Source organism: Pristis pectinata, chromosome X, assembly GCF_009764475.1.
Source record: "Pristis pectinata isolate sPriPec2 chromosome X, sPriPec2.1.pri, whole genome shotgun sequence".
Classification (NCBI taxonomy): Eukaryota; Metazoa; Chordata; class Chondrichthyes; order Rhinopristiformes; family Pristidae; genus Pristis; species Pristis pectinata.
The window spans coordinates 653,421-674,513 of NC_067450.1; the positions used below are offsets into that span (position 1 = coordinate 653,421).

At 58.4% G+C, this 21,093-nt stretch overlaps 2 protein-coding genes across 2 annotated transcripts in view; one reads left to right on the forward strand and one right to left on the reverse strand.

Moving 5' to 3' along the window:
• Positions 1 to 6,799, reverse strand: part of arhgap9 (Rho GTPase activating protein 9) — a 61,854-nt gene extending 55,055 nt beyond the window's left edge. The window contains 1 exon segment of the mRNA XM_052009404.1: positions 6,207 to 6,799. The gene's annotated coding sequence lies outside the window, so the exon portion shown is untranslated.
• A 203-nt stretch (positions 6,800 to 7,002) lies between these two features.
• mars1 (methionyl-tRNA synthetase 1) overlaps positions 7,003 to 21,093 on the forward strand; it is a 30,550-nt gene continuing 16,459 nt past the window's right edge. Inside the window, exons 1-7 of the mRNA XM_052009376.1 lie at positions 7,003 to 7,200; positions 10,346 to 10,436; positions 12,863 to 12,941; positions 16,696 to 16,830; positions 17,127 to 17,202; positions 18,749 to 18,921; positions 20,730 to 20,842. Coding sequence (XP_051865336.1) covers positions 7,092 to 7,200; positions 10,346 to 10,436; positions 12,863 to 12,941; positions 16,696 to 16,830; positions 17,127 to 17,202; positions 18,749 to 18,921; positions 20,730 to 20,842 — 776 coding nt within the window. The 5' untranslated portion in view covers positions 7,003 to 7,091. The remainder of the gene's footprint in view (positions 7,201 to 10,345; positions 10,437 to 12,862; positions 12,942 to 16,695; positions 16,831 to 17,126; positions 17,203 to 18,748; positions 18,922 to 20,729; positions 20,843 to 21,093) is intronic.

A 21,093-nucleotide genomic window follows, 5' to 3' on the forward strand; every position in this document is an offset into this window, starting at 1 on the left:
TTCGGTTCTTGAACCGACCGGCACAACCCTAATCACTGCCTCAGTACAGCAGCACTGGGACCGCTCTGCACTGCAGTGGACTTTGTCTTTGCTCTAGTTGTGTTCTTTCTTGTATGATCTGTGTTTTCGCTGTGAATGTTGTGTCTCTGACGCTCTGTGCCTGTGATGCTGCTGCAGGGAAGTGTTTCATTGCCCCCATGCACACACGGACTTGTGTGTTTCTGACAGTAGATTCAGCTGTGACTTTGGCTTTGACTCGGATCTCACGTCTGACTCATCTGTTCTTCGAGGATCTCTCAAAACACAGAACAGTACAGCACAGCACAGGGACAGGCCCTTCGGCCCACAATGTTGTGCTGGACTAATTAAACCAGTAACTAAATGCCCAACTAAACTAATCCCTTCTGCCTGCACACTGTCCACCTCCCTCCATCCCATAGAACCATAGAAAAACTACAGCACTGAAAACAGGCCATTCGGCCCTTCTAGTCTGTGCCAAAACATTATTCGGCTAGTCCCATTTACCTGCCCCCAGCCCATGCCCCTCCAGACCTCTCTCGTCCATGTATCTATCCAATTTACTCTTAAAAGAGCGAGCCCGCATTTACCACATCAGATGGCAGCTCGTTCCACACTCCCACCACTCTTTGAGCGAAGAAGTTCCCCCTAACGTTCCCCCTAAACCTTTCCCCTTTCACCCTAAAGCCCTGTCCTCTTATACTTATCCCTAAAGCCATGTCCTCTCATACTTATCCCCTGCACATCCATGGGCCTGTCTAACAGCCTCTTGAACCCCTTGATCGTATCTGCCTCCACCCCCACCCCTGGCAGCACATTCCAGGCACCCACCGCTCTCTGTGTAAAAAAACCTGCCCCGCACATCTCCTTTGAACTTTCCCCCCTCCCACCTTAAATGCACGCCCTCTGGTATTAGACATTCCCACCCTGGGGGGAGAAAGATCCCAGCTGTCTGCTCTATCTGTGCCTCTTGTGATCTTATAAACCTCTCCCCTCAGCCTCCGCCGCTCTGGGGAGAACAACCCAAGTCCGTCCGACCTCTCCTCATAGCTCACGCCCTCTAATCCAGGCAGTGTCCTGGTGAACCTCTCCTGCACCCTCTCCAAAGCCCCCCACACCCTTCCTGTAACAGGGGGCGACCAGAAGTGAATGCTTGGTATCGAGACTGCTCCTGATCTGTATATTTGAAACATCTGTGCTCTCTCCACAGATGTTTACTGGCCCTAAAGTGACCCCATTACATGTTGTCCCTGGAATTTACTGAGCCAAGGGGAGGTTTGTTCCAAGTTTTCAAAGTTCATTAAGGCAGACGCAGTCTCAACAAACAGGGATGTGTGGAATCCTTGGGTAAATGATTTGACTGCAACATGGGGGGAGATCCGACGGACATTTATCAATCAGGAGTAGATCCGTCCGTGGAAGGTCTGCTTGATGTACACAAACTGTTAACGTGTTCAAACACGTTTCGAGCGGATGTCATCTGAGATCTTATCTGTGAAGCGTGCTCTTGCAGGAAAGCAGATGAGAGATGCAGTCAGTGAGAGAGAGAGAGAGGCGGAGAGGACAGGAGGCAGAGAGAGAGAGAGAGATGCAGACAGAGAAAGGGACAGGGAGTGAGGCAGAGAGAGGGAGAGAGACAGAGGGGGAGAGAGATGGAGGGGGAGGGAGGGGGTTGAGGATACAGAGAGAAAAAAACGGACAGAGACAGAGAGAGAGAGAGAGGGGGAGAAGGGGGTAGAGGGGGAGAGAGGGGGAGGGGAGTGGGAAAGGGGGAGCGGGAGGGGGAGACAGAAGGAGGGAGGGAGAGGGGGAGGGGAGAGAGGGGGAGGGAGGAGGAAGGAGAGGGGGTGGGGGAGGGGTGAAAAGTTTAACACATATGCGAGTGTTCAGAGTGTCTTTACTCTAGACAGAGTTGTCCCTGCCTGACCCCTGCCCCTGTCCCTGCCCAACCACGGACCTGAATGTTGACCTCACGTGACTTCAGGTCCATGGGTGGGCCCAGCGACAGGTTAGTCCAGGACACGGCCCCACGCCTGGATCCCAATCTCCCGCTCTGGCAAGGCCCCGCAGAACTAGAGGACTGTCTGGATCCAACGCTGGATGGAACATAGAACACTACAGCGCAGGACAGGCCCTGTGGCCCACGATGTTGTGCTGACATTTTATCCTGCTCTGAGATCTATCTAACCCTTCCCTCCCACATAGCCCTCCATTTCTCTATCATTCATGTGTCTATCTAAGAGTCTCTTAAATGTCCCTGATGTACCTGCCCCCACAACCTCTGCCGGCAGTGCGTTCCACACAACCACCACTCTCTGTGTAAAAAACTTACCCCTGACATCCCCCTTATACCTTCCTCCAATCACCTTAAAATTATGCCCCCTCGTGTGAGCCATTGTCGCCCTGGGGAAAAGTCTCTGACTGTCCACTCGATCTGTGCCTCTTGTACACCTCTATCAGGTCACCTCTCATCCTCCTCCTCTCCAAAGAGAAAAGCCCCAGCTCGCTCAACCTATCCTCATGAGACATGCTCTCCAATCCAGGCAGCATCCTGGTAAATCTCCTCTGCACCCTCTCTAAAGCTTCCACATCCTTCCTATAATGAGGTGACCAGAACTGGACACAATACTCCAAGTGTGGTCTGACCAGAGTTCTATAGAGCTGCAACATCACCTCGCGGCTCTTGAACTCAATCCCCTGACTAATGAAAGCCAATTTCTTTAGCATCCTGAGGAACTCCAGCCTCGGGAATCCCGGGAATGAAGAGGCTCAATGTACGAGGAGCACCTGATGCCTCTGGGCCTGTAACTCGATGCAGTTCAGAAGGATGAGGAGGGAGGATCTCATTGAGACCTCCCGGATACTGCAAGGCCTGGACAGAGCGGACGTGGAGAGGATGTCTCCGTCAGTGGGAGAGTCTAGGATCCGAGGGCACAGCCTCAGGATAAACGGACATCCCTCCAAAACAGAGACAGAACATAGAAACATAGAAAACTTACAGCACAATTCAGGCCCTTCGGCCCACAAAGCTGTGCCGAACACGTCCCAACCTTAGAAATTACTAGGCTTACCCATAGCCCTCTATTTTTCTCAGCTCCATGCACCCATCCAACAGTCTCTTGAAAGACCCTATCGTATCCGCCTCCACCACCGTTGTCGGCAGCCCATTCCCCGCACTCACCACTCTCTGAGTAAAAAACTTACCCCTGACATCTCCTCTGTATCTACTCCCCAGCACCTTAAACCCGTGTCCTCTTGTGGCCACCATTTCAGCCCTGGGGAAAAGCCTCTGACTATCCACCCAATCAATGCCTCTCATCATCTTATACACCTCTATCAGGTCCCCCCTCATCCTCCGTCGCTCCGAGGAGACAATGAGGAGGAATTTCTTCAGCCAGAGGGCGGTGAATCTGTGGAATCTGTTGCCACAGACGGCTGTGGAGGTCATTGCGGGTGTTTAAGACAGATATGGATGGGTTCTGGATTGGTTGGGGGGTGCTGAAGGGTTAAACATGAACCCGGGTTGCTGGCTCTGCAATAGCATCACGCTAACCATGCCAAGTGGTCAACATCACTGCTGCAAGTCACGGGGAGGTGTCACTGTCCTCTCGGTCTGTGGTTCAGAGAGACACATGTAGGCGATACAGGAAATCCAGTCAGTCAGCACGTCTTCCTCCCCAACCCCCAGTGTGCCATCCGTCCCCGACATACAGAGGTGTTCAGTTTTGGGCCTGTACTCCTCGGTTGTGTATTAGAACGAGGGCAGACCTTCTCGAAATGTCTCAGACCCCCAAGGGGGGATGTGACAGGGGAGATGTCCAGCGGGAGGGTGTCGAGCGAGGGGGCACAGTTACAGGGTTGGGGGGGGTGCGGGTGTTTGAAAACTGAGGTGCGTGGGGACCTTCTCTCAGAGTCACACAGCACGGAAACAGGCCCTTCGGCCCAACTGGTCCATGCAACCCAGATCCCCATCCAAGCCGGTCCCATCACTTGGAGTATAGTGTTCAGTTTTGGTCACCCTGCTGTAGGAAAGGTGCCATTAAGCTGGAAAGAGTGCAGAGGGAGATTTACACCAATGTTGCCGGGACTCGAGGGACTGAGTTATAGAGAGAGGTTGGGCAGGTTGGGACTTCATTCCTTGGAGCGTAGGGGTGACCTTACAGAGGTGTATAAACCCATGAGGGGCATCGATATGGTGAATGCGCACAGTCTTTCCCCCCCAGGGTTGGGGAATCAAGAACTAGAGGGCACAGGTTTAAGGTGAGAGGGGGGAAGAGATTTAATAGGGGACCCGAGGGGCAACTTCTTCACCCAGAGGCTGGTCCGTACGTGGAACGAGCTGCCAGAGGAAGTGGGTGAGGCAGGTACATTAACCACAGTCAGACAGGTCTGTGGATGGGAAAGGTTCGGAGGGATATGGGGCCAAACACGGGCAGATGGGACCAGCTCAGATGGGGATCTGGGTCGGCATGGACTGGTTGGGCCGAAGGGCCTTTTTCCCTGCTGTGTAGCTAGAGAGAGCACAGAAAAGATTCACGAGGATGTTATTGGGACTGGAGGGTTGAAGTTCCTCAGGAGGCTAAAGAAGTTCGGCACGTCCCCGTTGCCCCTCACCAACTTTTACTGATGCACCACAGAAAGCATCCTATCCGGATGCATCCCGGCTTGGGACGGCAACTGCTCCGCCCAGGACCGCAAGAAACCGCAGAGAGTTGTGGACACAGCCCAGCGCATCACGGAAACCAGCCTCCCCTCCGCAGACTCTGTCTACACTTCCCGCTGCCTTGGGAAAGCAGCCGACATAATCAAAGACCCCCACCTACCCTGGTCATTCTCTCTTCTCCCCCCTCCCATCGGGCAGAAGATACAAAAGCCTGAAAGCACGTCCCACCAGGCTCAAGGACAGCTTCTACCCCGCTGTTATAAGACAATCGAACAGTCCCCGAGTACGATGAGATGGACGCTTGACCTCACAATCTACCTGGTCGTGGCCCTTGCACCTTATTGTCTGCCTGCATCTGCACTTTCTCTGTAGCTGGGACACTTTATTCTGCATTCTCTTATTGTTTTACCTCGTACTGCCTCGATGTACTGATGTGGTGAAATGATCTGCATGGATGATACACAAAAGAAATAGTTTTTCACTGTACTTTGGGGGGGTGTGATAATAATAAACCAATTTACTCTGATTGTCCACCTCTCGTAATCTTATAAACTACCGTCAGGTCTCCCCTCAGCCTCCAGAGAGAACAACCCAAGTTGTCCAACCTCTCCTGGTAGCTCATGCTCTCTAATCCGGGCAGCATCCTGGTGAACCTCTCCCGCACCCTCTCCGAAGCCCCCCCGCCCCCCCCGGCACCCTTCCTGTGACGGGGGCGACCAGAACTGCACACAACGCTCCAAGCTTTGCACAGCTGCAACTTTTAAACTCAGAGCCGTGGCCGAAGCAGGTAAGCATGGCGCAGAATTTGGTGACCGTCCCCTACTGAACGTCACCACACTGCAGAGGTGGACGGCAGGGAGTGCCGACGCCTCTGCTGTCTCCCAGCTCCGGAGACCAAGGTTCGATCCCAACCACCGCCCCCACCCCGGCGCCGCCTGTCTGTGTGGAGTTTGCACGCTCCCCCGGTGAGCCTTCCACCCCCGGGTGCTCCAGTTCCCTCCCGCGTCCCAACGACGTGCGGGGTCGGTGGGTTGATCGGTCGCTATGAATCCCCCCCCCCCACCCACAGTGTGTGTGGGTGAGGGGTAGAACGGGGGGGGGGGGGTGGGAGGCGGGGAGTCGATGGGAAATGGGGGGGGTGGAATTTGCAGGGCTACAGAGGGAGTAGGAGAGAAATGGGATTTCCCTGCAGGGAGCTAGTACCGCCAGGATGGGCTGAATGGACTGGAGCCTGATTGACAGGGTGAGGTCCGCCCCTCCCCTCATTGGCGGGCTCGGATCAACCTCGCAAGCTGATTGGCCGGCTCAGATCAGTCCCGTTGGCTGATTGGCCGTCTCGGATCAGCCCCGTTACCTGATTGGCAGGGCGGGATCCGCCCCTCCCCTCACTGGCGGGCTCGGATCAACCTCGTTACTGATTGGCCGGCTCAGATCAGCCCCCCCCTCCATGACTTGATGACAGGTCTGATTGGCAAGATTTGAGGCGCTCCGCTTCTCATTGGCCGGCTCAGCTCCTCCCTGTTACCTGATTGGCCGGCTGTGATCCGCCCCGTTACCCGAGTGGTAGGATTAGATCCGACTCTCGGCGGCAGTCTCAGATCAGTCTTGTTACCTGATTGGCCGGCTCAGATCACTCTCGTTACCTGATTGGCCGGCTCAGCTCAACCCGCCGTTACCTGATTGGCCGACTCGGATCAGCCGCGTTCGCTGATTGGCAGGATCTGATCCGCCCCGCAACTCATTGGCCGGCTCGGATCAGTCCGGCCACTCCTGCACCCGATTGGCCCTTGGCCCCTCGCCAGCCTCGACCCCCGATTGGTTGCAACCGCCGTCAATCACGGCGGCCCCGCTGACCGTTGGCTGAGGGTTAAACGCCGCCAATTACAGGCAGGGACGGCGGGGTCGACCTGTTGTGGTCGGCCTGGCGTCTGCACTGGTCCCGGTGGATGGCGAGGAAAGAATGAAAGTAACGCCTTTCACCCGTCCGCGCCCGGCTGGCCGGACGGCCCCGACGCGCTTGCGTCACCCGGCGGCGGGCCGGATCACGTGTTGCACCGGAGGGGGGGCGGGGTGAAGCGGCCCGCGTCACGTGTGGAGGGTGGGAGAAAAAATCCGCCGACGCGCCGCACAGCGGTGACGTGTGTCGTCATCACCAACAACAACTACAACAACTGGCGTCCACTGCGGTCGACAACCATTGGACTACAACCCCCGGCGTGCATTGGGGGTGATCAGCCAATCAGCTGGCGTGGACGCTCCCGGCCCGCGGTGCCCGCCGGGAGGTGTAGTCCGCCCGCCCATTGGCGCCCAGCGCCGGGGGCGGCCGCTGGACTACAACTCCCGGCGGCCCCCGCGGCGGGGCCCGGCTTGGCCCGGCTCGGCGGCGGGGAGCCGGCTTCTTGCATCAGCCATGGCCGCCCGGCTCTACCTCGGACCCGCGGAGCCCGGCAACCTGAAGGTGGCGGCCGCCCTGGAGGCGACCGGCGTCCGGCCCGAGCTCAGGACCGTCGGCCCCAATGGTGGGGGGGGGGGGGAGAGGAGGGGGAGTGGGGGGGGGGGGGAGAGGAGGGGGAGTGGGGGGGGGGGGAGAGGAGGGGGAGTGGGGGGGGGGGAGAGGAGGGGGAGTGGGGGGGGGGGGGAGAGGAGGGGGAGTGGGGGGGGGGGAGAGGAGGGGGAGTGGGGGGGAGGAGAGGAGGGGGAGTGGGGGGGGGGGAGAGGAGGGGGAGTGGGGGGGAGGAGAGGAGGGGGAGTGGGGGGGGGGGAGAGGAGGGGGAGTGGGGGGGGGGAGAGGAGGGGGAGTGGGGGGGGGGAGAGGAGGGGGAGTGGTGGGGGGGGAGAGGAGGGGGAGTGGTGGGGGGGGAGAGGAGGGGGAGTGGTGGGGGGGGAGAGGAGGGGGAGTGGGGGGGGGGAGAGGAGGGGGAGTGGGGGGGGGAGAGGAGGGGGAGTGGGGGGGGGAGAGGAGGGGGAGTGGGGGGGGGAGAGGGGGAGTGGGGGGGGAGAGGGGGGAGGGAGGGATGGGGGGAGAGGGGGAGGGAGGGATGGGGGGAGAGGGGGGAGGGAGGGATGGGGGGAGAGGGGGGATGGAGGAGGGGGGAGAGGGGGGAGGGAGGGATGGAGGAGGGGGGAGAGGGGGGAGGGAGGGATGGAGGAGGGGGGAGAGGGGGGAGGGAGGGATGGAGGAGGGGGGAGAGGGGGGAGGGAGGGATGGAGGAGGGGGGAGAGGGGGGAGGGAGGGATGGAGGAGGGGGGAGAGGGGGGAGGGATGGAGGAGAGGGGGGAGGGAGGGGGGGGAGAGGGGGGAGGGAGGGGGGGAGAGGGGGGAGGGAGGGGGGAGGGAGAGAGGGGGGAGGGATGGGGAGAGGGGGGAGGGAGGGGGGAGGGAGAGAGGGGGGAGGGAGGGGGAGGGAGAGAGGGGGGAGGGATGGGGAGAGGGGGGAGGGAGGGAGGGATGGGGGAGAGGGGGGAGGGAGGGAGGGATGGGGGAGAGGGGGGAGGGAGGGAGGGATGGGGGAGAGGGGGGAGGGAGGAGGGATGGGGGAGAGGGGGGAGGGAGGGAGGGATGGGGAGAGGAGGGAGGGAGGGAGAGAGGGGGGAGGGGGAGGGAGGGATGGGGAGAGGGGGAGGGAGGGAGGGATGGGGGAGAGGGGGAGGGAGGGATGGGGGAGAGAGGGAGGGATGGGGGAGAGGGAGGGGGAGGGAGAGAGGGAGGGGGAGGGATGGGGAGAGGGAGGGGGAGGGAGAGAGGGAGGGGGGAGGGAGGGGGAGAGAGGGAGGGGGAGGGAGGGGGAGAGAGGGAGGGGGAGGGAGGGGGAGAGAGGGAGGGGGAGGGAGAGAGAGGGAGGGGGAGAGAGGGAGAGGGAGGGATGGGGAGGGGGAGGGAGGGATGGGAGAGGGAGGGGGAGGGAGGGGGGGAGAGGGAGGGATGGGGAGGGGGAGGGAGGGGGGAGGGAGGGATGGGGAGAGGGGGGAGGGAGGGGGGAGGGAGGGGGGAGGGAGGGATGGGGAGAGGGGGGAGGGAGGGAGGGATGGGGACAGGGGGGAGGGAGGGATGGGGAGAGGGGGAGGGAGGGATGGGGGTGAGGGAGGGGGAGGGAGAGAGGGAGAGGGAGGGATGGGGAGGGGGAGGGAGGGGGAGAGAGGGAGAGGGAGGGATGGGGAGGGGGAGGGAGGGGGGGAGAGGGAGGGATGGGGAGGGGGAGGGAGGGATGGGGAGGGGGAGGGAGGGAGGGGGGAGGGAGGGATGGGGAGAGGGGGGAGGGAGGGGGAGGGAGGGATGGGGAGAGGGGGAGGGGGAGGGAGGGGGAGGGAGGGATGGGGGAGGGGGAGGGAGGGATGGGGAGAGGGGGGAGGGAGGGATGGGGAGAGGGGGGAGGGAGGGATGGGGAGAGGGGGGAGGGAGGGAGGGATGGGGGAGAGGGGGAGGGAGGGATGGGGGAGAGGGGGGAGAGGGTGGGGGAGGGAGGGGGAGAGGGAGGGAGGGGGAGGGAGGGGGAGAGGGAGGGAGGGGGAGAGGGTGGGAGAGGGAGGGAGGGGGAGAGGGTGGGAGAGGGAGGGGGGGAGAGTGTGGGGGAGGGAGAGGGGAGGGGGAGAGGAGGGAGGAGGTAGCGGGGAGAAGGGAGTGAGGGGGAGGGGAGAGAGGGGTGTTGTGGGGGTAAGGGGGTGGTGGAGAGGGGATATTGGGGTCAAGAGGGTGTGGGGAGAGGGGATATGGGGGATGGGGAGAAGTTATGGGGAGAGTGGGTGTGGGGAGAGGGGATATGGGGGATGGGGATATGGGTGTGGGGAGGTGATATGGGGTTGGGAGAGAAGGTGTGGGGAGAGGGGGTGTGGGGAGGGGATATGGGGTTGGGGAGGGTGTGGGGAGAGTGGTAGGGTTGTGGGAGAGAGGGGCTGGGGTGGGGAGAGAAGGGGTGGTGAGGGGCTGTGGGGTTGGGGAGAGGGGCTGTGGGGTTGGGGAGAGGGGTAGGGGTGGTGTGAGGGGGTGGTGTTGGGGAGAGAAGGGGTGGGGAGAGGTGTGGGGATGGGGAGAGGGGGTGGGGTGGGGAGAGAAGGGGTGGTGGGAGGGTGGGGTTGGGGAGAGGGGCTGTGGGGTTGGGGAGAGGGGTAGTGGTGGTGTGAGGGGGTGGTGTTGGGGAGAGGGGGTGGGGATGGCGTGAGAGGGAAGGGAGGGGGTGAGGGAGGGTGAGAGGGAGTGGGTGCGGTGGGGGTCTAGGGGAGAGTGGGGGTGTAGGGGAGAGTTGGGATGGGGAGAGGATGTGGTGGGTGTGGGGAGAGGGAAGGAAGAGAGACGAGGGGGGAGGAATGAGGGAGCGATGGAGGGGTAGAGAGCAGGAGGGGTGAGCTGGCGGGGAGAGAGGAGGGCAGATTGAGGATCGAGGGGGTGGGTTGTGAGGCAGGCTCGGTCAGAGGAACGAGAAGGGCAGGAGGGAGGCGTGAATGGGGAGGTAGAGGGGGAACGGGAGGGGCGGGACGGTGGGGGGATCGAGGGGGAGGCGAGAGAGAGGAGGGCCGGTTTGGTGAGCAGCTGGAGGGATGAGTCTGGTGTGCTTCTGTCTGCTGGTCAGATCCGACCTCAGGAGACGGGGTGGGGGGATGTCAGCCTGGGGGATACCGTCCCCCCCCCACAGGACCACCAACCCTCTCTCTTTCTCTGTCTTCATCCAGAGCGCGTGGTACCTTACCTGTCACAGCCGAGGCTCCCCGCCCTCCAACTCCCAACTGGGGACTTCATCTTTTCAACCAACGCCATCTGTCAGTGAGTGAAAGGGAAGGGGGGAGGCTCCACATCGTCGCCAACGGGAAATATTTCTCGGTGCGAGGAATTCACCCCCTTCCAACCACCACCCTCCCTCCCGTCTCTGCGCCCGCCACGTGTCCCAGCTCCCCAAGTTCCCCGTCCTTTTTGCTTCTGGTCACCCTGCTGTGGGGAAGATGCCACTGAGCTGGGAAAGAGCGCGTAGGAAGGTTTACGAGGATGTCGCCGGGACTCGAGGGACTGAGTCACGGAGAGAGAGGGAGATTGGGCAGGTTGGGAATTTATTCCCTGGAGCGTGAGGGGTGACCTTACAGAGGTGTATAAACCCACGAGGGGCATCGATAGGGTGAATGCACACAGTCTTCCCCCACCAGTCCAAGTCTGGCTCTGAGAGAGAACTATTACTTATCGACTGACTTATTGGGGGGGGCTCCTGAGTTTCCCCCTCCCCTGGGCGTCAGACATCTCCTTGGACTGCTACAGTCCGTGTGGGGAAGGTGCTCCCGTGGCACTTTTGGGGAGGGAATTCCTGGGATTTAGACGGTGAAGGGATGGCTGATATATTCCCCAGTTGGGACGGGGTGGGGGTACCTGCGAGGGGTGGTGCTCCCCTTCCGAGTCCTTCCAGGTGGGGAAGAGGTGTCAGGTTTGGGAGGTGCTGTCGGAGTAGCCCGGGCGCGGGACCGTAGTGCGTTGTGTAGACGGTGCACACTGCGCTCACCGTGCACCGGTGGTGGAGGGAGGGGGTGTTTGGGGGGGCTGGGGTGGGATGGGGTGCCGGTCGAGCGGGCTGCTCTGGCCCGGGTGGTGTCAAGCTTCTCGAGAGTTGTTGGAGCCACACTCGCCCCTGGGGAGGTGGGGAGTGTCCCGTCACACCCTTGACCTGTAGACAGGGGAGAGGTAATGTGGCGGATGTGGAGTGCATGGACTAACCCCACCCAGGGAAGTGGGGAGTGTCCTGTCACACCCCTGACCTGTAGATGGGGGAGAGGTAATGTGGCGGATGTGGAGTGCATGGACTAACCCCACCCAGGGAAGTGGGGAGTGTCCCGTCACACCCCTGACCTGTAGATGGGGGAGAGGTAATGTGGCGGATGTGGAGTGCATGGACTAACCCCACCCAGGGAAGTGGGGAGTGTCCTGTCACACCCCTGACCTGTAGATGGGGGGAGAGGTAATGTGGCGGATGCGGAGTGCATGGACTAACTCCACCCACGGTGTTGTTGATGTGTCTGGTCTGGTTGAGTTCCTGGCCAGTGGTGACCCCCCCACCCCCCGGGATATTCGTGGGTGGGGGAACTGGCTGGTGATAACGCTCTTGAACGTCGAGGGGAGGAGGTTAGACTGCCTCCTGTAGGCGATGGTCATCGCCCAGGACTTCGGTCTCCTGTCTGCCCCTGCCTGGGTGTCATCCAGGTCCTGTTGCTGGGCTGCTGCAAAGGCTCTGGAATTGGGAACATCCCTGAACCAGGTTTATTATCACTGACGTATGTCGGGAAATGTGTTGTTTTGCGACAGCAGTACAGCGCAAGGCAGAAAAATTACTACAACTAAATAAACAGTGCAAAAGAGGAGCTATGAGGTTCATGGGTTCGTGGACCGTTCAGGGATCTGACGGCGGAGGGGAAGAAGCTGTTCCTGAATCGTTTGTGTGGGTCTTCAGGCTCCTGTACCTCCTCCCCGATGGTAGTAACGAGAAGAGGGCATGTCCCGGGTGGTGAGGGTCCTCAGTGATGGATGCTGCCTTCTTGAGGCACCGCCTCTTGGAGGTGTCCTCCGTGGTGGGGAGGGTTGTGCCCATGATGGAGCTGGCTGAGTCTACAACCCTCTACAGCCTCTTGCGCGTTGGAGCCTCCATATCAGGTGGTGATGCACCCAGTCAGAACGTTCTCCGCTGTACATCTGTAGAAATTTGTAAGGGTCTTTGGTGACATACCAAATCTTCTCAAACCCCTGATGAAGTCGAGCCTCTGGCGTGCCTTCTTCGTGATTGCATCAATGTGTTGGGCCCAGGGTAGATCCTCCGAGATGTTGACGCCCAGGAATGTGAAGCTGCTCACCCTTCCCACCACTGACCCCTCAGTGAGGACTGGTGTGTGTTCTCCCGACTTCCCCTTCCTGAAGTCCACAGTGAGTCCCTCGGTCTCGCTGACATTGCGAGGTTGTTGTTGCAACACCGCTCGACAGTGGTGTCATCGACCCATTTATAGATGGCGTTTGAGCTGTGCCCGGCCACATAGCCATGGGTGTAGAGAGACCGGAGCAGTGGCTAAGCACGCATCCTCGAGGTGCACCTGTGTTGACGGTCAGCGAGGGGGAGACGTTAACACCGATCCGCACTGCTCCTGGTTGGATCCGAAGGCTGGGGCATGGAGCTGATACGTGTTTTCTTTTTCATCTCCTGCCCCACCCCTTGCACATGACAGGTACCTGTTCACCATCAGCGGGGAGGAGGCAAGAGACGACACCAATCAGTGGCTGGAGTGGGAGGCAACACAACTTCAGGTGGGTCTGACGCTGGGGGCTGACGGTGTGTCGGGCGCCCCGCCTCGGCTTGGGGACGCCTCTGGTGCAGTGGTCGGAGAGATGGGGGAGGGAGGCAGGGACCTGGGAGGAGCAGGGCTGGAGGGAGGGAGGAATGAGGGAGGGTTGATCGGTGGTGGGTGGTCATGTGAGAGACTGCGGACACTGGGAACTGGAGGGACACGCGAGATGCCGGAGGGACTCGAGGGTCAGGCAGCGTCCGTGGAGGGAGGCAGGTAGTCGACATTTCGGGACGGGATGGGGAAGGGGTGTGGGCAAGCGACAGGTGGATCCAGGTGAGGAAGGGTGGTAGGCAGACGGAGGAGGGTAGGGAGGAGACGAGAGGCTGAGAGGTGATGGTATTTATTTATTAGTCACATGTATATTGAAACACACAGTGAAATGCACCTTCTGCGTAGAGTGTACCATCCACACGGATCATTTCATTGACACAGTGCATTGAAGTAGTGCAATTGTGGACCGTATACCATAGAACAATACAGCACAATACAGGCCCTTCAGCCCGCCATGTTGTGCCGACCTTCAAAACACTCCTAAGACTATCTAACCTCTACCTCCCACATATCCCTCTATCTTAAATTTCTCCATATGCTTATCTAGCAATCTCTTGAACTTGACCAACGTATCAGCCTCCACCACCACCCCAGGCAGCGCATTCCACGCCCCAACCACTCTCTGGGTGAAAAACCTCCCTCTGACGTCTCCCTTGAACTTCCCACCCAAAACGCAGGGGAGTTGAAGTCTGAAAACCGCAAAGGAACAGAAGGAGGCAGAGACTACGGGCCACACATCCTCTCACTGGAGGGAGAGAGGGGTGGGGGGAGAGAGGGAGGGGGAGGGAAGGAGAGAAAGAGAGAGAGATAGAGAGGGAGAGAGAGTGTTTGTGTGTGTGTGTGTGAGAGAGGGAGGGAGAGAGTGTGTGTCTGAGAGAGAGAGGGTGAGAGAGTGTGTGTGCACGTGTGAGAGAGGGGAGTGTGTGTGTGTGTATGTATGTGTGTGTGACGGGATGGGAGGGACACAGACAGCCAGCAGTACACAGGACCTGTGTGCAGGATTGACGTGCATGGCACAGCCTAAAGCCGTGCAGATAGGGAACGGGTGACCACGAGGCGGACAGGCAGACTGTGCCCAGCCTCCCACCCTTGGACCCTCAGTTCCTCCGCCAACCTGGGGTGGGAGGGGACGCACTCTCAGCTCAGTGGGGGGGGAGTCACAGCCAGACCGCTCCTGGGGACCCCAACCTCACCCTGACATCCTCCCTGGGGGTCTCGAATCCAAATGTGGGGAGGGCTTCTCCACCCTCCCACTCCTCAGGCAGTGAGTTCCAGACCCATCCCCTCTCTCCCCCGCCCCCCCCCGCTCTAACCACCCCTCCCCTGCCACCAATTCCTGCCCCCTCTCCGCTGAGGGAGGCAGCTCCCTCCTATTGACTCCCCGCAGAGGGACCCTCGTGATCTCACACACCCCATTCCTCCCCTCCCCCAGGCTCTGCTCCCCGGAGCCAAAACTTTCCGGGGCCGGCCCACTCCCGGTGAACCTTCCCTCTGCTCCCTCCCCAGTGTGAACGCGTCTCTCTGCTGTAAGCTGGTGACCGGAACTGGACTCTGTGCTCCAGCTGTGATCTGACTGGCTGAGCACAGACCAGTACAGCACAAGAACAGGCCCTTCGGCCCACACTGTTGTGCCAACCTTTAAACCTCGCCTAAGTCTATCTAACCCCTTCCTCCCACATATCCCTCTATTTTAAATTCCTCCATATGCTTATCTAGCAATGTCTTGAACTTGACCAACGTACCTGCCTCCACCACCGCCCCAGGCAGCGCGTTCCATGCCCCAACCACTCTCTGGGTAAAAATCCTTCCTCTGATATCTCCCTTGAGCTTCCCACCCATTACTTTAAAGCCATGCCCTCTTGTATTGAGCATTGGTGCCCTGGGAAAGAGGCGCTGGCTGTCCACTCTATCTATTCCTCTTAATATTTTGTACACCTCTATCATGTCTCCTCTCATCCTCCTCCTCTCCAAAGAGTAAAGCCCCAGCTCCCTTAGTCTCTCCTTATAATGCATCCTCTCCAAACCAGGCAGCATCCTGGTAAATCTCCTCTGCATCCTTTCCAACACCTCCACATCCTTCCTATAATGAGCCCACCAGGACTGGCAAGGCAAGCCGTCCCACAATAACAAAGGACAATCCTCTCATCCCGGAGGTCAGCCTGATGAATCTTCTTTGGAGTGGCTGCAAAGTGCTCAAGAGCGATCCCAAGAATGAAAGGCACTCGACGTAGGAGGAGTGTCTGATGTCCCTGGGCCTGTAACTCAGTAGGGTTCAGAAAGATGAGGGAGGATCTCATTGAAACCCTCCTGGATACTGAGAGGCCTGGATAGAGTGGACGTGGAGAGGACGTCTCCGTCAGTGGGAGAGTCCGGGATCCGAGGGGGTGGCCTCAGAATGGAGGGACGTCCCTCCGGAACTGAGATGAGAAGGAATTTCTTCAGCCAGAGGGCAGTGAATTCATTGCCACAGACGGAGGTGGAGACCAAGTCATTGGGGTGTTTAAGGGAGAGATGGATGGGTTCTGGATTGGTAAGGGGGGGGGGGGGGGGGTGAAGTTAAGGGTTAAACATGGAACAGTACCGCTTAGGAACAGGCCCTTCACCAACAGCCTGTCCTGGTCCAACCATTTAGACGCCATGGCCAAGAAAGCTCACCAGTGCCTCTACTTCCTCAGGAGGCTGAAGAAATTCGGCATGTCCCCTTTGACCCTCACCAACTTTTACCGATGCCCCACAGAGAGCATCCTATCCGGATGCATCACGGCTTGGTACGGCAACTGCTCTGTCTGAGACCACAAGAAACCGCAGAGAGTTGTGGACACAGCCCAACGCATCACAGAAACCAGCCTCCCCTCAACGGACTCTGTCTACACCTCCCACTGCCTCGGTAAAGCAGCCGACATAATCAAAGACCCCACCCACCTCAGAAATTCTCTTCTCCCCCCCTCTCCCATCGGGGAGAAGATACAGGAGCCTGAAAGCACGTACCACCAGGCTCAAGGACAGCTTCTACCCCACTGTTATAAGACTATTGAACAGTTCCCTTATACGATGAGATGGACACTTGACCCCACAATCTACCAGGTCATGGCCCTTGCACCTTATTGTCTGCCTGCACTGCACTTTATCTGTGACTGTGACACTGTGTTCACTCTCAAGAGAGAGAGTCCACTGCTCTCGCAGCTTCCTGCCCATTCGAATCGACGTCCCAGACCGTGATGCAACCGGACAGGACACTTCCAACGGGACATCTGTGGAAGTTTGTCAGAGCATTGTGTTATTGTTTTTACCCTGTACTACCTCAATGCACTGTGTAATGAATTGACCTGTACGATCGGTGCGGAAGACAAGTTTTTCACTGGACCTCGGTACAAGTGACAACAATAAACCAATTCCTTCAACCACTACACAACCCTAATCACTGCCTCAGTGCAGCAACACTGGGACCGCTTTGCACTACAATGGACTTTTTGCTTTGTTTCTAATTTTTGTTCTTTCTTGTAAAAATTGTGTGTAATTCAAGTTTTTCCCGTGAACGTTGTGTCTCTGACGCTCTGCCTGTGATGCTGCCGCAGGGAAGCGTTTCATTGCCCCATGCGCACACGGACCTGTGTGTGTGTGGCGGTGAACTCGACCTTGACTCTGACTCCTATGTTTTGCAGCCGGCTGTCTGTACGGCATTGTACGCGATGCTGGTGCAGGGCAGGAAGAGGGAAGAGGCTGTCAGGATGGCCAGGAGGCAGCTGACTCACCTCGACCTGGCTCTGAGCAGCTCAGCGCTGCCCTGCCTCACCTCGGTAAGGTTTGACCGCCGGTCCGAGGGTGGGGAAGGGGAGAGCAGCCCGCGTCTTTCCCTCCCCGCCGCACCTCCCTCCCTCCCTCCCGCGGCGTTCCCTCCCTGCCCGCCGCCCCTCCCTCCCGCAGCGCTGCCTTCCTACCCACTGCCACTCCCCCCCCGCCCACCCCTCCCTCCTGCGACACTCCCTCTCTTCCCCTCCCTCTCTCCCTGTTGTCCCTCCCTCCCTCCCGCAACACTCCCTCCCATGATCTGTTAACGAGTTAAAAAACGGCCGTTTCCTCCCATCTCTCAAAGGACACGGTGACCGTGGCTGATATCGTCGTCTGGGCAACACTGTACCCACTCCTGAAGGAAGATCTGGGACTTCAAGGTATCGTTTGTCAGTTTATCATTGTCGCCTGCACCCAGGTATGGAGAAAAGCTGTTGTCTGTGTGCACTGTCTTGATGTACACAAGTACATCAAGGTGGTACATGGGAAACTGAATGCAGAATATAGTGTTGCAGAATATAGTGTTGCAGAGAAAGTACAGTGCAGGCAGACAATAAGGTGCAAGGGCCAGATTGGGAGATCAAGAGTTCGTCTTTTAGCATACGAGAGGTCCATTCAAGAGTCTGATAAACTGTCCTTGACTACAGGGGACAGGCCCTTCAGCCCACCGTGTCTGTGCCGAACACGATGCCAAATTAAACTAAATTCCTTCTGCCTGCACAGTGTCCATCTCCCTCCATTCATGTGTCTGTCTAAAACCCCTCGATCGTATCTGCCTCCACCCCCATCCCTGGCAGCACAGTCCAGGCACCCAACCCTCTCTGTGTAAACAGAGTTTTCTCTGTTGGTGGGGGGAAGGAAACCTACTCCACACTGGACCTCTCTGTGCATTGTTTGTCCAAAGCTGTGTGCCTGGGTCGGGGTCGCAGACGCCGTCACAAGGAAGGCGCGCCAGCGTCTGCTTCCTCGGGAGTTGAAGGAGGTTGGGCTTGTCACTGAACACTCCGACATACTTCTACAGATGTCCTGTTGGAAGTGTCCTGACTGGTTGCATCGCATTTCGAATGCACAGGAATGTAAGAAGCTGCAGAGAGTAGTGGACAAAGTAGTTGCAGAGAGATGGCACAGCCCATATAAAAATGGCATTTATAAAGATCTATAAAACTTCATGGGCCAAAAGTGTGGGACACACACACATATACACACACAGAAAAACTTCCCTGCAGCAGCATCACAGGCACAGAGCATCAGAGACACAACATTCACAGGAAAAGCATGAACTCAACATAAATTATACACAACTTTTACAAGAAAGAACACAATTAGAACAAAAACCAAGTCCACTGCAGTGCAGAGCGGTCCCAGTGTTGCTGTACTGAGGCAGCGATTAGGGTTGTGCCGGTCGGTTCAAGAACCGAATGGTTGAAGGGAAGTCGCTGTTCCCGAACCTGGTGGTGTGGGGACTTCAGGCTTCTGTACCTCCTGCCCGACGGGAGTTGCAAGAAGACGACAAGGCCCGGATGGTGGGGGGATCTTTGACGATGGACGTTGCCTTCATGAGGCAGGGCCTCCTGTAGATACTCATGACGGTGGGGGGGACGTGCCCGTGATGTATTGGGGTGGGGTCCACTGCTCTCTGCAGCTTCCTGCCCATTCGAATTGCCGTCCCAGACCGTGATGGAACTGGTCAGGACACTTCCAACGGGACATCTGTAGAAGTTTGTCGGAGTGTTCGGTGACAAGCCCGACCTCCTAAGTAAGTAGAAACGCTGGCGCAGCTTCCTTGTGATCGCGTCTGTGGACAGGTCGTCCGAGATTGTTAATGCCCGGGAACGTGGAGCCCAGTGATCGAGAAATGAGTTTAATTTGTGTTATATTTTTTCCCTCCTACCCCTCCTTAAACCTGCGTCCCCTTTTTTACCGCAGAGGAGTTTGCGACCCTGAGCGAGTGGTTTCAGCGCGTGACGAGCACGGGACCCTGCCTTGCAGCTGTGGATACTGTGCTGGAGGGGAAGGGGCTACAGGTTTTCAGGGTCCACCTCCAGAAGCAGCCCCCTCCCTTGCATCCAGCGGAGGAGCTGCCCACCGACAGGACTGAGGTGTGCGACCGTGTGTGTGTGTGTGTGCGTGCGCACACCTGCCATTGTCCCCTCGCTGCCTCCCAGCTCCAGAGATCTGGGTTCGATCCCTACCCTTGGCGGTGTGTGTGTGTGTGGACTGCGTGTGGTTTGCATGTTCTCTCTGTGACCGCGTGGGTTTCCCCTGAATGCTCCGGTTCCCTCTCATGTCTCAACAAAGGGGGGGGGGGGGAGGGGTAGAGCAGGAGCTGGCAGGTGATAGGTGGATTCAGGGGGGTGTGGTGGGGGGGGTGGATGACAAGCAGGTGAACATAGAACACAGGACAGCACAGAACAGGCCCTTCGGCCCACAATGTTGTGCCGACATAGCTAATCCCTCTTACCCACAGAATGCTCATATCCCTCCATGTTCCTCTCATGTGCCCATCCAAGCCCCTCTTAATAGCCCCCGATGAACTTGCCTCCACCACCCTATCAGGCAACGCATTCCAGGCATCCACCACTCTCTGAGTAAAAAAAATCTTACCCCCCACATCTGTTCTGAACCTACCCCCTCACACCTTAGATGCATGCCCTCTGGTATTGGATCGCTCAATAATGGGGGAGAAAAGATATTGCTTGTCCACCCTATCTATGACCCTCATGATTTTAAACACTTTCAACAGATCACCCCTCAGCCTCCGCCGCTTCAGAGAAAAGAGCCCAAGTTTGTCCAGCCTCTCCTGATAGCACATGCCCTCTAATCCAGGCAGCATCCTGGTAAACTTCCTCTGCACTCTCTCTAAAGCCTCGACATCCTTCCTATAGTGAGGTGATTGGATGCAGAGCTGGGCTGAGTAGTGGCAGATGGAGTTCAACCCAGAAAAGCGTAAAGTGATACACTTCGGGAGATCGAACTTGGAGGCAGAGTACAAGGTTAATGGCAGGACTCTCAGCAGTGTGGAGGAATAGAGGGATCTTGAGGTCCACGTCAATAATATAGATCATTCAAGGTTGCTGTGCAGGTTGATAGGATTGTTGAGAAGGCGTATGGTGTGTTGGCCTTCATTAGTTGGGGGACTGAGTTCAAGAGCCGCGAGGTGATGTTGCAGCTCTACAAAGATGGCAGAGGGGAAGAAGCTGTTCCTGAATCATTGAGTGTGGGTCTTCAGGCTCCTGTACCTCCTCCCTGATGGTAGTAATGAGAAGAGGACATGTTCCAGGGTGGTGAGGGTCCTCAGTGACGGATGCTGCCTTCTTGAGTCACCGCCTCTTGAAGATGCCCTCAATGGTGGGAAGGGTTGTGCCCGTGATGGAGCTGGCTTAGTCTACAACCCACTGCAGCCTCTTGGGACCCTGTGCATTGGAGCCTCTGTACTAGGAGGTGATGCAACCAGTCAGAATGCTCTCCACCGTACATCTGTAGAAGTTTGCAAGAGTCTTTGGTGAGGGACCAAATCTCCTCAAACTCCTGACGAAGTAGAGCCACTGGCGTGCCTTCTTCGTGATTGCATTAATGTGTCGGGCCCGGGACAGATCCTTTGAGATGTTGACACCTAGGAACTTGAAGCTGCTCACCCTTCCCACCGCTGACCCCTCAGTGAGGACCGGTGTGTGTTCTCCCGACTTCCCCTCCCTGAAGTCCAGTCGGTTCCTCGGTCTCGCTGACGTTGAGCGCGAGGTCGTTGTTGCGACACCGCTGGACCGGCTGATCTGCCTCACTCTCGTACGCCTCCTCGTCGCTGGCTGAGATCAGACCAGCCGCGATCTTCCGGTGGGGGGGGTTGGGGGGAGAGCAGACTGGGCTCCCGACCCACCAGGTCTGAAGTCACTCTGTCTCTCGTTTGCAGGAAGGAAACAGCGTCGATCGCAGGATAACGGCCGAGGAGGAACGCAAGGCCGAGGAAGCCTGGGCTAGCGGGTTGTCGGGGCTTCCGAAACCTCGGGAGGTGCAGCACCCCATGTAAGCATTCCCGCCGAGCTCTGGAACTCCCTCCCCACACCTCCTCCACTCTTTCCAGGTGCTTTGAGTCCTCCCCACCGCTCTCCCCATCCCCCCAAATCCTCACCCTTTATTCAGCTACTCCACGACCTGACCTACCCCCACCCCATCTCCCCAGCCATCCTCTCCTGCCCTGCCTCTTCATTCCCCTCCCCTACCCTCCCTCTTCTCTCCCCACTGCCCTGCCAACAAGTCTGCTGCCCTTCCCCAGA